The 17089-nt window shown below is 35.4% G+C and overlaps 1 protein-coding gene across 2 annotated transcripts in view; it reads right to left on the bottom strand.

Annotated features, from left to right (window-relative positions):
- Positions 1-16091, bottom strand: part of TECRL (trans-2,3-enoyl-CoA reductase like) — an 81336-nt gene extending 65245 nt beyond the window's left edge. The window contains exon 1 of one of the 2 annotated variants that reach the window (XM_080685762.1): positions 15670-16091. In XM_080685762.1, coding sequence (XP_080541888.1) covers positions 15670-15903 — 234 coding nt within the window. In that variant the 5' untranslated portion in view covers positions 15904-16091. The remainder of the gene's footprint in view (positions 1-15669) is intronic. The other variant, XM_080685761.1, reaches the window with a different exon arrangement.
- Positions 16092-17089: the final 998 nt, after the last annotated feature.

Below are 17089 nucleotides of genomic sequence, written 5' to 3'. Positions count from 1 at the left end.
ACAGACTGTCTTAAAGTGACAGAGTTTATAATGACAGAGTTTACAGGAAGGGACTACCTAACAATAGCAGAGAGTTTCAAACAGCAGTTTTTTTATATACAAGATGGAGGTTACTATGCTTCAATATTAGCATGTACAGTAATATGCTGAACAGGCTGGAAGCCTAGAAGCAATAGGCTATACCATATAGCCTAGGTGAGTAGTCGGCTATACCATGTAGGTTTGTGTAAGTGCATGAAATCATCTAATGATGCATTTGTCAGAAGGTATCCCTGTACTTAAGTGGCTCATGACTGTAGCTCAGTTATTTCATTGTAAAAGCTGCAAACACATTCAGGAGGGTGACTTTCACCTTTTAAAAATTTACATCCAGTTTGTAAATCAACTGTAAGTTTAACTCTGTTGTTTAATTAATTTGTTTATTTTTTGTTCTACTGATGGTATTTTAAGAGACATGTTGATTAAATTTCACTTTTTAAAATGCACTTAAAAATTCAAATTTTACGTACAAAAATGGCACCACTGTGAAACAAACATGCCATGCATTTCATATTATAATAACTACTTCTGACTCACAAATATTTGACATTTACATAAGTATTCAAGATACTTTATATTTGCTTTTGAAAAAGTTCATGATACAGTTAAACTGAATTTCAGCAAACACACACAAACTTATCATGCATAAAAAAATATTAAAATGTGTAGTTTATTCCACTGGTGATTCAAGGAAATGCTCATTCTAAGACAGAGAGTATATTTTGGGAAATAAGTTAATATGGGTAGCCAGTTTTCTCAAAAAGTAGGATTTTTACCTACCTCTTTAAACATCAAATATTATTAATCCATCTAATTTGAACACTCCTCTTCCTAAAATATATTTCTTGTCCTAACAAGATAGGAATAATTTAAATGGTTCTTGGAAACTGAAGCTTTATAGCAAAATAAATTATTTTGGCAAATATTTGTTGTATTCCTCATCTCCACTTCTCGAAGGGATCACCATGCCAAGAGTGTTTGAGAAATGGCAAGCAGGCCAGTGGGTTGGCAGTAGAGTGACTTAGGGACAGAGTAAAGATATGACCAGAGAGATGAGGGTGCAAAGATCTAGCCTTTTAGAATATGAGATATGAGGGAACTGTACTTGTTGGAGGGTTTTCTTTAGAGGAGTGCCATGATATCTTAGGTTTTAAAAGAATCAATCTGGCTTCTGTAAATTAAACAGATTCTCAGTGACAATTAAAATGATCACGCAATGACAGAACCATTTCATCTGCATTATTGAATTCCAAATGGTATTTTACCTGGTGATATTGTGGAACTTGATGGGCTGTAACTACATCACATAGAAACTACAGTGTATGTCTTTGTGTTCCTACATACACTGTGGGTGTTCGGTGAAGACTCATTTAGATCAGTCCACATTGTAGAGGTGATGGTGACGAGGATAGTAACAGTTCAGTGAGGAGATATATTGTGTATAGAATAAAATGATTTATTGCCTAATTGGATATGGTACAAACAGGAAGAGATTTCAGAGAGTTGGCAGCTTGATAAAGGAAGGTTGGACTCTTTCTAGAGCTCATTAAATAATTAGTCCCACAGGTGATTCTCAATTGGAGGGGAGACTTTGATCTTGCAATCACTTGCTGAGTCTTGGCCTCTTCAACCTCATAGATAAATAGTCATGAGGCTACAGCATGGGCATATCTTAAAACATTGCTCATTCCATCACATATACATTATGTATTTTAGAGCTGGACACATTGTCTACTCATTTTAGGATTGATTCAAAATATGTGAGTAATTAGAAAAGACATAATCAGGCAAAGGGGAAATGGGTCTTTGTGTGCAGAAAAGGCGGAATTTGAGTACCGATTTTTTTTTTTTAATGATAGCACTCTATAGCCCCAAGAAGAGTTAGCTTGAAAATTAGGTACTTTAACCAAATTGTTCCTATATACGTGAACTATGACGTACATGGACCATTAAATTATACGGATTTATGGCCAACAAAGGCCTAAGAAGACATTATATCTGTACATGCCAGAAATGCTGATTGAAAACTAAAATCAAATAGCCTGCCTGTGTTGCTCAGTGGTTGAGCATCAACCCAATCCCCATGAAGTGCTGGTTCCATTCCTGGTCAGGGCACAAGCCGGGGCTGCAGGCTTGATCCCCAGTACGGGGTGTGTAGAAGGCAGCCAATCAAAGATTCTCTCTCATCATTGATGTTTCTGTCTCTCCCTTCTCCCTTTCCCTTCCTCTCTCTAAAAATCAATTAAAAATAAAATAAAAGCAAATAAGTAAATTTATGAATTCATTTTTTAACTATAAAAAAGTATTTGATTATTTTCTTTCCATTTTAAAATGAAGCACATTTTATTTCAGCAATCAACAGCTCAGTTGTGGCTGTTCTGATGTTTATGTTTTTCTTACCATGTCAAGAGTTAAAATTTTTTCTACATAAAATATCTCTTAAGATAAAAGTAATTTATCAAAAATTTTAGAGTGAGAGCTTTTTGAAATTGTCCATCTATAAAAATGAGGAGCATATCATCTAAATAAAGGCCTCAGGGTTCTGTGTTAAACTCCTGATTAAATTAAGTTTGGATTATAACAGAATCTTATTAAGTGAAGTTTATGAGAAGCAGGTAATAAATCTATATTCAATGGCAGAGAGACCAGTGTTGACAATGAAAGGACTCAATTAGCCAGTAACTCATCAAATGTTTTGCTAAAATAAATTACAAATTATATTACACTTTGATTTTTTTAAAATCAAATAACCAATAATGGCAAAGTTAGAAACACCCAAACATGAAGCAATATTAAATGTTTATTTTGGAGGCAGTAAAAGTATGGAATGAGAACACTTAAACTGCAATAAGAAAAAAAGGATAGGTAATAATGGATTTGCTCTTTTCACAAAATGATGTTAGAATGATGAGTTTATAAGAAGGCAGAGGTATAGCCTTCTTTGATATAAGACTAAGATCAATTCTCAAATAAAATATATGTTATCTAGATGTAATAGGCAGTTCAAAATAAATCTGCCTCAAAGAGAATTAACTTCTCATAGGGAAATAAACGAGTGTGACATTCATAGGCTTTATGTGGCTACAGACTGCTGGGCTCAGATTACTCAGCTGAATCCCGGTAGATCAACAGGGATTGAAAATTATTTGATGATTGTCAGTATAAAAATCCACTAATAAAATATAATATACTAATGGGATGGAGCCCGACACGTCTGCACCTTTGAAAGACTTAAGTGGGTAGGGAACTCATCTTCACATCCCTTCCTAAATTCTCCAGAGAGGTCTTGCTAGCAATGTGCCTTCAGTCAAAGTCTGAGAGGCTAAGGATGTTAGGCATTGAGAGGAGATCATTTTTACGTTCGGAGATGACTCTTTACTCTTAGAGATATCCCCACGATGGTCCTTCAGTGTGCTGGGACTATTTGTAACTGGAAGAGATTTCTAGAGCCACTCTCAATTTCTTCACTAGGAAAGAATATTATCTGTCTGGGCTCAGCACCACTTTGTTCATACCTGTTTTAGTCTGTGTTAAACTATCTTGTGTGGGACTACTGACACGTCATTACCGATCCCAATACTGTGAACACCTAAGGGAAAGGAATATACAGGATGTGGCAAAAGGAGGTTTACACTGGTTCATATGGAAATAATATAATAATTGGTAAATAATAATAAAAAATAAACTCTGTGTTTTGTGTACTCACAACTGTAAACCTACTTTGCCCCACCCTGTATTTGGTTTGGTTTGATTTGTTTTTCATGCTGGTGCTCAAAGTGTCTGTGCCTAACAGCTGGAAAATTAGTATTCTTCAGTGGATATGAAGGAAAAAACAATCAGGAAAGAAGAAAACGAGAGAGGAAAGGAAGCATGAAGGATTGACAGTGTTCTAGGATGATGTCCCTGTAAGCTGTTTTTGGAGTTTGTAAATAATCATAATCAATTGTGAAAACATTTTAGGAATAACAACTTCAAACAATGATTGCCCTCTAAACCTTTGAGCTCTTGAAATGTAGTAATGCAAATAGCATAATTTTCACAGCAGAAAGTAAGATGCAATGTTAATATACATGAATCAAAGATCACTTATATTTATGTATAATTTAGGGATGTGTTGAATTTAGATGCAGTTATTATACAAATTCTAGCAAAAAATATATTTCATTATGCCTATACTCTTGATAATGCAGACTTAAGACCTCAGTGAGCACATATTTGTGTCCAGAAACATGAGATATGAGGGCATTAAAAGTCTTAATGTGCCCTGGCTACTTTGGCTTAGTGGATAAAGCGTTGGCCTGCGGACCTCAGGGTCCCAGTTCAATTCTGGTCAAGGGCATATGCCTGGTTGTGAGCTTGGTCCCTGGTAGGGGTGTGCATGAGGCAGCCAATCAATGATTCTCTCTCATCATTTATGTTTCTATCTTTCTCTCCCTCTCCCTTCCTCGCTGAATCAATAAAAATATATTTGAATAAAAGTCTTAATGTGATATGAATATTAGTATCCAATTGCTGCAATATTACCCCTTCAAACCTCTCTCTGAAGTCTTTAAATAATCTATATATATAAAAGCCAAGTGACTGGAATGACAGGAACGACTGATCGCAATGATGCGCACCGTGGCCGGCCAACCAGTTCGATGGGAGCAGTGCAGCCCAGCCGGCCAACCTCCCTCAGCCCCTTCCCCCAGGTGGCTCAGCCCCCAATTGGCCCCCTACTCTGATCGAGGGCGGGGCCAGCCAGCCAACCTCTTTCGGTCTCTCCCCCGGCTGGCTGGCCCCTATCGGCCTAGATCAGGGCAGGCTGGCCGTACCCCACCTGTGCACGAATTCATGCACCAGGCCTCTAGTTTAAAATATAAAGTAATGGAATTTGTTTTGTTTTTTTAATCCTCACCTGAGGATTTTTTTCCCATTGATTTTTAGAGAGAGTGGAAGAGGAAGGAAAAGACAGAAAGAAATATCAATGTGAGAGGAACACATTGATTGATTGCCTTCTGCACATGCCCAGGCCAGGCAGGAATTGAACCTGGGACCCTTTAGTCAGCAGGCTGACATTCTATCCACTCAGCCAACCCGGCTAGGGGTGGAATTTGTGTTTCTTCATGCTGCCTTAAGTTATTGATCATTTTTTTAACTCCTAATTTTATGAGGAATAGTTACAGGGAAGTAATAACTTTGTCAGTAGTAACTTTGAGCACTAAGGTACATGAGAGGAACAATAAAAATGTGTTAAGGACTCACTAAGATCACAGAAACAAATTAAGTAATTATTTTGGTAGTTATTTGTTAGGCTTCCAAAAAGTACCAGTAAAATGTCAATCTGAACATGGTAGATGCTTAATATATGATTTGCTTTTAATTTCTAAATAAAAATCAAACAAAAGGTCATAACAAAATTTTTTCCCAGAAATGTATTATGTAAGCACCGTCTTTATCTTTTCTGTTTGAGCTGTTAGATCTTGAAAGAACTACGAATCCCTTCATCGTCAACTTTTTGATAATTGTACAGCACTTACATCTTCATGTTTTATCAAGAGTTTAGCTAAGCTACTCCATGCTATTGATGCCTTGATATTAGCAGCCTACGTGACTTTAAACTGACACCAGCCCCTCATGCTAGCACACACCCTAGACAGTGGCCCTCAGAGTCACAAGTAAATGAACATTCCTGATACAATTTTCCCAGCAGCACTGTAATCAACAGCCCTCTGCCTCCCAGTCCATTGTCCTCGTGTGCACCTTAGAGAAGACCCCTTTGGGGTTTACTAAAATCCTGCTCTTTGAATTGATCAATCCAGCTTTAGCGCAGGAATCCGAAAGCATTCCATGCCCCACCCTGAAAGAGGCATGTGCCCCAGAGCCCGCCTCCTCTCTGTCTGCACTCTGCCATGACCTCCCTGTAGGGCATGTACTTCCTCCAGGACCTGGGAGCATTTTCTATTTCAGTTTCCCTTGTTGTCTATTGTTAAACCACAGCTCACCATCTGGCAACCTGTTCTCCACTTAACAACTATTACTTTGACAATTTCATAACAGTTTTACACATAGAAGTTATTAATTTATTATATATCCAAACAGTAAAGTCCTAGTTAAACTTAATTTAACTGAAATAAAATTATAAATGCAATATTATATTCCTTTCACCAAAAAGTTATCTCTGTTTACCACTCAAAATCGCCTTGTTTTCTTTCTCACTATAGAGATATCTTTGCACCTAAAATTACATCTACATTCTTTGACTTCCGAAGGAGAGAATAGAATCAATGAAGATCTGAACTGCATTTGTATGAGTGAATGCATTATCTCAAACACCTAATAGAGCACTAGAGAAATATCTCCACAAATATCTAATGAATTAATAAATACTTCATTGTAATATTCTAAAGTCTCATAATAGAGAGTTTGAGAACCACTGAATCTGGTAAAGTTCAACTCTTCTAGATGCATCCTCTAAAACTTATTTATATATGTCGACTTTCTAAATGGAATATCATTGTATCTCATGTATTAGTAGATAGAAATTACATCTTCTTTATAGTGTAAGCATAAATAAAAATAGCTTTTTCAGATTTATTTTGTTAATGTTATTCATGCATTGTTTTCTGTAGGGAGTGGCTATAGGGTTAAGCCTAGGGCTGACCACAAATAAGTCCCAGCTTGGAGGGCAGAGCCCTCTTAGCATAATTAAGTTTAACCTTATAGCCCTCCCTAGTTCCTTCCTAGGTAGCCAATGGGCTGTGGGCGTTGCAGCAAGTGCTGCCAAAACAAGGTGCCACTCACAAGAACATTGTAACCGTGTTGACCACTCCCTTGTTTTGCTTTGTGTGCTCTGACTATAAAATAAAGCTTGGGCTTGCAGGCTGGGTCACTGTTTCCTCATCAAGGCACCGTGATCCGACCTAGCCCCAGCTGTATTCTCTTGTCTGTCTTACCTTCACCTCCCCCCTCAGGCTCACTGAACCTGGCTATGCTGGTGCGGCACAGTTTTCTAGAGTTTATTTTCCCAACTGTTACATTGTATGCAATGGTTATATCTTCACTGGCATCTTTCATGATATACCATGATATAAGTAACAGATTGATGTTATTTGGGGTAAGAGAGTTGGACATAAAAAGCTAGAAATTGATGTAACACCTTAATCAATAAATAATTTTTTTTAAAAAAACTAGAAATTGATACTACAAAGATAGCCTCTGTGACTATGCTTTCCAATTTTAAAATGCTTCAGAATCATTTTTAAAAATGTTAATAATGACTATCATTTTAAAAGTGCTTAAATCTGAATAGTCATATTAGAGATGCATTAATTCCATTATTTCCCTCACTTCAGTGGAATAATCATATTTCTAATAGGTTGGCACTATCTAAAATATTACATTCATTTGTGCACAACTAACCATGTGCATACATGGTTTTACATTTTAGTTACAAATATAGAATCCTTACTTAATCCTGGAAGACAGATATTTGCCCTACTTTTGATAAAGGAATACCAAGATTCAGAGTAGTTCAGTAACGTAAGATAATAAAATAATAATTTGCAAATTTACATAATACTTTGAAAAAATTATTTGTGTCTAATTAAGGCATAAATATATCTGCACTCAGAACATAAACCACTGTACCACATTTCCTCTTGTGACATATATCTGATAATTATAATAAAATTACCATTTATTAGAAAAATCTAAGTGCACCAATTTTTTAAAATTAGAACTGCCTGCAGTATTGTGAAATTCCCAAGTACATCCAAAAAGAGGGGTGGGTGTTGGAGCTCCTCTGGTTTCACAGAAAACAATTATGTTTATCATCTCTTTTGGTAAAAAGATCTCAATTTTGTAATTTTTAATTATATAAATCTTGATAGTACATTTTGTATTTAACTTATTCTTAAAAGGTACTTTAAATACATTTTTAATTTCTAGGTTTGAATGTTAACTAATGTTATTTTATGTCTACATAGAAAAAATAGAAAGAATGATTAAGAAATTTATTTTGTCTCAAAAAAAAGGGCAAGTAGATATCCCCTAAAAACATCGTCTTTATCCTGAAACACAATGTCTGTGTCAGAAGTCAGACTGCTCAGTCATGAAATCAAAATGAGCATGGGAATTTGGGCTCATGACAACTCATTATCTATCCAGTGGGTGTATAATAGTTGAGAGAAAGGCACAGAACATGCATTGGCCAGGTTCATAGCTTGGTTCTAATACACATTAAGTTCTTCATTTCAATTATCTGCACCACAATTTCTCCCCTGTAAAGGGCAATAATAATAATACTTAAATCATTTTATAGAAAATAATATTAAAGTACAGAGATATTGGCTCATGTCCATGGAAAAAGATAAAGCAGTCAGACATAAATTCTGCTATGACTCAACCCAAAGTTTATAAGCTTTCAACTATATCATGCTACATAATAAGAAGCAGGAGAAAGGGCACTGAGGAGGAGGGAGAAAGAGGTGTGGGGATGGGAAGAAAGGGTGGAGGAGGACATGTGGAAGAAAAAAAGAGGAACAGGATGATGAAGGAGAAGAACAGAAGAAAAAGAAAATAATGTCATTTATATATACTGAGTGGCCAGATTATTATGATCTATGAACACATAATATATATATATATATATATATATATATATATATATATATATACATTCAATATATATATATATATTTAAAATTATATATATATATATACATTCAATATATATATATATTTAAAATTAATATTTTTTATATATTTTTGATGTTCCAAGAAATATTTAAGAATGATATTTAACCATATATTTTAAATCTATTCTCTACCTTATCCTTGGTTAGTCATATTTTTTAATCATTCATGGGAAATAACTAAATTAGTTAAATATCCCCATCTGTAATGTCACCTTTGTGAAAATCTTGTTAGATTTTGTAATTATAATGTAACTAATATATATATATATATATAATGTAACTAATATATATATATATATAATGTAACTAATATATATATATAATGTAACTAATATATATATATATAATGAAAATCTTGTTAGATTTTGTAATTATATATATATATATATATATATATATATATATATATATATATATATACTAGAGGCCCGGTGCATGAAATTCGTGCACAGAGGAGTGTCCCTCAGCCCAGCCTGCACCCTCTCCAATCTGGGACCCTTGGAGGGATGTCCGACTGCCCCTTTAAGCCCGATCCCACCAGGATCAGGCTTAAACGGGCAGTTGGACATCCCTCTCCCATTCCAGGACTGCTGGCTCCCAACTGCTCGCCTGCTTGCCTTCCTGATTGCCCCTAACCACTTCTGCCTGCCAGCCTGATCACCCCTTAACCACTCCCTTGCCAGCCTGATTGATGCCTAACTGCTCCCCTGCCAGCCTGTTTTCCCCTAACTGCCCTCCCCTGCAGGCCTGGCAACCCCTAACTGCCCTCCCCTGCAGGCCTGGGCCCCCCAACTGCTCTCCCCTGCAGGCCTGGGTCCTCCTTAACTGCCCTCCCCTGCAGGCCTGGTCACCCCTAACTGCCCTCTCCTGCAGGTCTGGTCCTCCCCAACTGCTCTCCCCTGCAGGCCTGGGTCCCTCCCAACTGCCTTTCTCTGCAGTCCTGGTCACCCCCAACTTCCCTCCTCTGCCGGCTTGTTCACCCCTAACTGCCCTCCCCTGCAGGCTTGATCGCCCACAACTGCCCTCCCTTGTAGGCCTGGTCCCTTGTGGTGGCAATCTTGTGTCCACATGGGGGCAGGATCTTTGACCACATGGGGGCAGCCATCTTGTGTGTTGGAGTGATAGTCAATCTGCTATTACTCTTTTATTAGATAGGATAGAGGCCTGGTGCACAGGTGGGGGCCAGCTGGTTTGCCCTGAAGGGTATCCAGGATCAGGGTGGGGGTTCCCTTGGGGCATGGAGCAGCCTGGAGGAGGGGCCTGTGGTGGTTTGCAGGCCGGCCACGCCCCCTGGTGACCCAAGCAGAGGCCCTGGTATCTGGGGTTTATTTATCTTCTACAATTGAAACTTTGTAGCCTGGAGCGGAGCCAAGCCTTCTGCTTGCTCCTTGGCGGCAGCCATTTTTTTGGGGGATTTATGTATCTTCTATAATTGAAACTTTGTAGCCTTAAGTTGAGGCCTGGGCCAGCCAGGGTGTGCAGAAAGTTTGGCTTCCTCCATTGCCGGGGGCAACCCTAGCCTCCTGCTCTTTCCAGCTCCATGGCTGCTGCCATTTCTGTTTGGGTTTATGTATCTTCTATCACTGAAACTTTGTAGCCTTGAGTGGAGGCCTAGGCCGGCAAGGGCAGGCGGAAAGCTTGGCTTCCTCCATTTCCGGGGAAACCCAAGCCTCCCTCCTGCTCTCTGTGGCCGTAGGCATCTTGGTTGGGTTTATTTGCATATTCGCTCCTGATTGGCTGGTGGGCGTGGATTGTGGGCGTGGCTTTTGGGTGTCGCAGAGTGATGGTTAATTTGCATATTACTCTTTTATTAGATAGGATATATTTATATATGTGAAAATCTTGTTAGATTTTGTATTTATAATGTAACTAATATGTATTTATTAGAAGCCCGGTGCATGAATTCATGCATGGGTGGGGTCTGGCCAGCCTGGCCAGGGGAGGGAACATCGGTGGTTGGCCGGCCTGCCTCTGCTGGTCTAACTCTTGGTCGAGGGAACAATTTGCATATTAGCCTTTTATTAAAACAGGTGCTATTCTCACTTTACAGATGAACAAATGGAAGCATCGATGTGCTAAGTAGCTTGCCCAAGATGAAATATTAAAAGTGGTAATGTCAGAAGTTAAGAATTCTCAAAATTTCTAACTAAATATTAAAAGTGCAATTTTTACGTATTCTTACTGCACTATAATTCTCTCTGCTGTTTTCTGGTAAAAACTGGTATTTTGCTGTAAGAAGGATTGGAGATGTATTGAGTGCTTTACTTTATTTGTAACAGTCTTTGAAAAGCTTTTGAGAGTTTTGACATAAAACAAAGTAAATAATAGGAGGAAGAGGGCTCTAGTGGTCAAGTTCCTTTGAAAAAAAATTAAAGAAAAAAGAATGGGATGATATTGGAAACGTTTATCAAACCAAGCTTTTAGAGTTCTAGCCATGCTCTTGAATCATTGACTTATTATAAGACAAGCTTCTGACATTTTACAAAATAGAAGTGAGACAGGGATAATTAGCAACTAGAAATAATTCATTGTTAAATTTTTAAAATTATTATTTCCGATATATTTTTGATGTTCCAATAAATATTTAAGAATGATATTTAACCATATATTTTAAATCTATTCTCTACCTTATCCTTGATTAGTCATATTTTTTAATCATTCATGGGAAATAACTAAATTAGTTAAATATCCCCATCTGTAATGTCACCTTTGTGAAAATCTTGTTAGATTTTGTAATTATAATGTAAATGTTTAGGAAGTTATACACTAATCCAAAGTTAAATTATATACATCATTGTTTGTAGCAAACCAAGAGGAATTTGGGCATTCAGTAGAATGGATGATTTAAATGCTTTTTCTATTAATATATTAACATTTATTGCATTGATAGTTTGATTCAGAAAATAGTAAAGTTTATTTTTAAATATTATACATTTCTACCTTGAAACTATCAGTGCTAAACAAAAGTGCATCATAAAAACCACATATCTTTTAAAGAGGAATTGTTTTAGTTAGTACATATTGGTTAAATGTTTTCTTTGTGCCAAACACTGTTCTAAATGTTGGATATACAGGAGTGATAAAAACCAAATCCCTGATTTTGTGAAGGTGGCATAAAAAAATAGGCAAAATAATAAACAAGATGAAAAAAGAAATAAGGGCTATTAAAGAAATAGAGCAAGGAGGGGTAATGGAATATATTGCCAGATTTTGAAATTTTAAGTAAGTAGTAAGGAAACTCCACAAGAAAAAAAGTGACAGTTGAATCAAGACCTAAAGGAGGACACTGGCTGGTTTTGAGTAGTTAATGATGTTATCTGACACAATTGAACAGGCTTGTTCTGTTGCAGTGTAGGGGATATATTTGAAGGTACTAAGGACTGACACAGAAGAAGAAACCAAGAGTTCTAGCGTTCTAGCAGGAGAGGTGGTTAAAATGTTTCAGTGTCGGGATATATGTGAAGGCACAACCCTGAAGATGAATTGTGTGTGTTGTGAGATTAGATAAGTTGTGTTGCCTCTAAGTGTTTGCCTTGAGCTATTTGAAAAATGTGATTCCACTTATTGACCTAAAAAATCTTGTGGAAAAATTTTTTGAGATGATCAAATGTTGAGTTTTGGATATGCAAAATATGAGATGCCTAGTAAATATTGAGATAGATAGGTAGGTAGATATGATAGATTAGATAGATAGATGATAGATAGATAGATAGATAGATAGATGATAGATAGATAGATAGATAGATAGATAGATAGATAGATAGATAGATGATAGATAGATAGATAGATAGATAGATAATAGATATACAGATGATTACCTAATATGAGAAGTTCTGATGACTGAGTTGATTACAGTCCACACCTAATAAATAGGTCAGATAAAGAAGAAGAAGCAAGAGAAAAGGGAGGAGCCAATAATGTTGGTTTTTTAAAAAAACAAAAAAACAAAAAAACAACTGTGTAGTATTATCCTGGAACTCAAATAGCAAAAGAGTTTTAAATAGGATGTACTTGTACTTAACAGTGGCAAATGCTCATATGTTCCTCATGAGTACGATAGCATGAGAATTGATCTTTGAATTTAGCAAGGTATTTACCACTGCCTCTGGTGACCTCAGCAAGTTCATATCCTGGAAAGTAATAGAGGAAGGTGCCTGAATAGGGTGTGTTTAGGATAAAATGAGAAGATAAATGATGGGCAGATGAAATGAACACAATGAAAATAGTGAGGGAAATGGGGCACAAGCTGAAGAATATATTTAAGGCAATAGAAAGTGTTTTGTTTGGGGGAGGGGTGTGCGTGTGTGTGTGCAGAACACGATTCCATATATTTTCTTTAATCCCAGGAATTCTCTCAATAGTTTGGTCTCATGAATATCCTTGGTACATTCTTTTTCCATTCTGAAGTTATGTTATAATATTTATATACAAACACAATTTCTACAGAGCTCAGCATATATTGCTAAGATACATACATCCTATTCAAGATACCTAAACATTTATATCTAACAAATCATGTTAATGGATAATTATTAAGAATTCAAATTGAAATTCTGTGCCAGTATCACAAGGTTCATCACTTATTTTTTTTCTTAGATTTTTACATAGATGAAATTTATCTCTCTAAATGATTATTAAAACTACAAAAAATATTTTCCCAAGCCTATGCAAGGCACTATGCTAAGCCGGTTAAATATACTTTTCCTCCTCTTCACTATACACTTACAAATAGATTTTTATTAACCTATATTCTAAATAATGGTCCTGGGTTTAGCAACTCAGTGACTTTCTTGAGCCTTGATAAATGTGATTGATGTGGCAGGGATTCGGTGCAGCTATGCATACTTCCAAAGTACATTACAACTTTATTAGACAGTACTTACTGAAAGATAAGGACTAAGTCATAAGCAACACTTCTTTTGTATGGTGGATAGAGCTAAATGCAATGAAAGACTCTTAACATGACCTTACTGTTAATATAGCTATTAATTTGTCTAAGAAAAACAATGTCTTGAAGAGCAAACACAATCAATCTTTCTCATGGTTACAAATTTGATCTAGTAAGAATCATGAAACAACAACAAAAAAGTAAAATAATTAAGATTTTTTTCTTTTAAAAGTCATGCCATCATTATGAGATAATTTACCAAATTACAAAATTAAATCTTATAAGATGAAATAAAATTCAATTCTACTAGCAAGACAAAGACTTGTACGTAGTAAGTTGTACATCATATGGTGCTGATTGTCCAATAAAGGTTGATGAGGCATTCAAAACTAATCCCCTGTCTAGCTTACTGAGTTTCCCCTAAAAGTTTGCTACTGGAAATGCAAATACCAGGAATCTTACATTTCAAATATGAGATTCCTGAGCCAAATACATATCTCCAAAAAATGCTGGATTTCTGGATGCTTATTTTTTTTTTATTTTTATTTTTTTGCAATTTAAGTATTGCTAGAATGTCAAATGCCATGTTTTAGCTTCAAATGAATCACAATAACATGAGATATAAATGTGAGGAAAATAATTAGGAGCACATCCTCTTTTCAGTATTTTAATGTGGATTTTTGGTCAAGGTTTAAATACATATCAGAAAGCACACAATAACCAGTTTCATTTTAGGATCTTGATCTTCGTAAATCCTTGACCAATTTAACATCCATCCCATTGATTGCCATATTTCCCTTAATTTAAATGTATTATTTTAAAACTTTTTGAATGGTGAGCATTCAAACGTGTCAGCAACTTCCAGATTATATTATTTTTGTCATATTTTTGTATAATGCAAAAATATAAAATCTTTACTGAGATGACAGAATAGCTTATGCTGTGTATTAAATTAATAAGTTATAATTATTTATACATAACATACATATTCTCATGTATATATGGCCCCAATGGTACTAAATAAAAAGAGTTGCATAAAAATGGTTTTAATTCTATGTTGTACTTATGTCTTGTATGAACTTGTAAAAGTGCTTTATTTTTCATTTCCATCAATAAATAAAAGTTAATATTACCTCAAAATAAACCGATCATAAGTTATAATTACTAAATAAGAAAGTATATATTATTTTCTTGGCAATTAAAACAGTAAACAAGTACTTCTCTTCCATTCTTATCTAGAAACAGGGCTAGAGATTAGTTAAATGAAATCCGTGATTCAATTTTACTTTTAGAACAAAAGCAAAAACTAAACGTCAGTACAGAAAAATAAATGAATATTTTATTTAAAATATCAATATTTCTCATAATAAATTAAACTACTAATGTCTTTTCAAACTTCTGAAAGACTAAAAGTGTTTGAAATATTGTACATGCATATGTTATCTACAATGTACACAAGATCTTGTAAGCTAGACAGTATATATTTTTATCTTTAATTAGTGAAACATCTGTGCTCCGAATATACTGTAAGTGGGTAACATAAAGCAAGAAACTGTGGTTTTGAAATAAGTAAGCCTTTTATAAAAAGTGAGATTTTTTTTTCAAGACAAATAATTAAATCAATCCTAAATAATTTTTAATGGAGAGAACTCATCATATATGTCAAATAGAATTTTTAGTAATTTCAGTGACTTTTGCTTGCTATTTTCTACAAATACTGTTACAACTCTCTGATAATATAAATATTCAAGTGCATGAAGAGAAAAAATGTAGAGGCATTTTTTTAATATACAATGAGAAGGTGAACAATGGAAATTTTGCCTCCCGACAATGGTCGACCTAATATTTATTAGCTACCATTTAAATTGATTATGCGAAATGCAATAAATTTCTTCTACTGAAACAATGTACAAAGTATCTATCCTGCTCATTAAAAAAAAAAAAAAAAAAAAAAAAAAAAAAAAGCACTAAAAGCCAGGAATGTGTTTTACTACAGTTTGGTCAGCATTTTAGAGATTCATAATCATTGTAGCAGAGAAGAGAAATTTAAGTAAGTAAACTCACCTTATCCACAATACATATCTGCTTTCTTGTTTGCGCATCAAGTATTTCAATCTCAAAGTGAGCTGCTTTTGAATGTTTCACTGCTGGGGCTGACTTTAGAGGGCCCGCTGCAAGTATAAGTTGAGAAAAAGAGTGAAATTTTCTCATGTCATTCTTTGCTGTGGACCGCGTAGCTCCTGGGGAAGAAAGGTCTCTCTTGCTTTCTGAAACAAGGGACTTCTGCCTTCTGAACATTGTGTAAACCTCCAGGAGAATCTGTCATGTCAAAGAAGACACTTTGCAAGTGTTTTTCCTTCACACCAGTTAAATACTGCTCCTAACGCCCGAAAGGTCAAGTGGCATGCCATTCCAATAGTTCAGTTTTATTTAGCAGGATTAAAACCAATGACTGATCTTCTTTCTATATATAACACACCGTTGTGAACTGCTGCAGTGTAGAGGCTTACTTTACCAGCATTCAGTTTGTTCCTTGCTTTCTCCTTTTATCTCTGCTTCTTAATATGGTATCTGAAATTCCAAAGCAAGAATGGGATAGACAATTTTTTTTATTATCTCTGAATTCTGGATGCACTAATCTTCAAACACATATATTATTATGCACATATTCATATTTAAAAGTATTTGAAATTATCTTAGTGCAATCTCATAGTTAAATTTAAAAACACATAGTACATTACTATATAATAATTTTTATAGATGCTGCCTAAGATAAAGTCCTGTGGCATGTTTTTAATATACATCTATCTGACAGAAAATGAGTAAATTATTCCCTCCATACAGGGATCAGAAAGGTGGCAAGTTGTCTATGAGATTAGAATATGCAGAGAGCAATTTTATAACTTACAGAAAAGGAATTAAGCCTGACTTTAACATTTCTACACTGGAAAATCATTGAACTTATATGCAAAATCAGTACTAAGCATCATAATTGCTCTTCCAAACTTGTCTTCCTGCATCAACATTGGCCCATCTGTAGTCTCTTTTTAACACAGCAACTACAGTGATCAACGTCTGTCTATATTAAAGCAGATGATGCAATGATATGCTCAACACCCTGCAGGGGCTCTCTATCTTAAGTAACAAAAAACCAAAGTTCTCTGCAAAGGCCCATAAGGATCTGCTTCATCAACATCTTGTTGTATCTCTGATCTCATCCCCTAAGCTATCTACAGTGCCTAGAATCATCTCTGGCACACAGTAGGTGCACAATAAGCATGTACTAAATCAAAGAATCACTAATAAGTATATATTAAGGGTGTAGGGAGAAAGATGTGATGCTAATTGTATGGCTTGTGTAAACTACTATTGCATTATATTAAAACTAGTGGCCTGGTTCACAAAATGTATGCACATTAAAAGGGAATTAATTAGAGGAAATATTTTAATATTGCTATTTGCCCTTTCTCTATAAATAGAAGTG

This window comes from Plecotus auritus, assembly GCF_963455305.1.
Source record: "Plecotus auritus genome assembly, chromosome: 1".
In the NCBI taxonomy this organism is placed as follows: domain Eukaryota; kingdom Metazoa; phylum Chordata; class Mammalia; order Chiroptera; family Vespertilionidae; genus Plecotus; species Plecotus auritus.
This window is presented reverse-complemented; position numbering and strand designations above follow the sequence as displayed.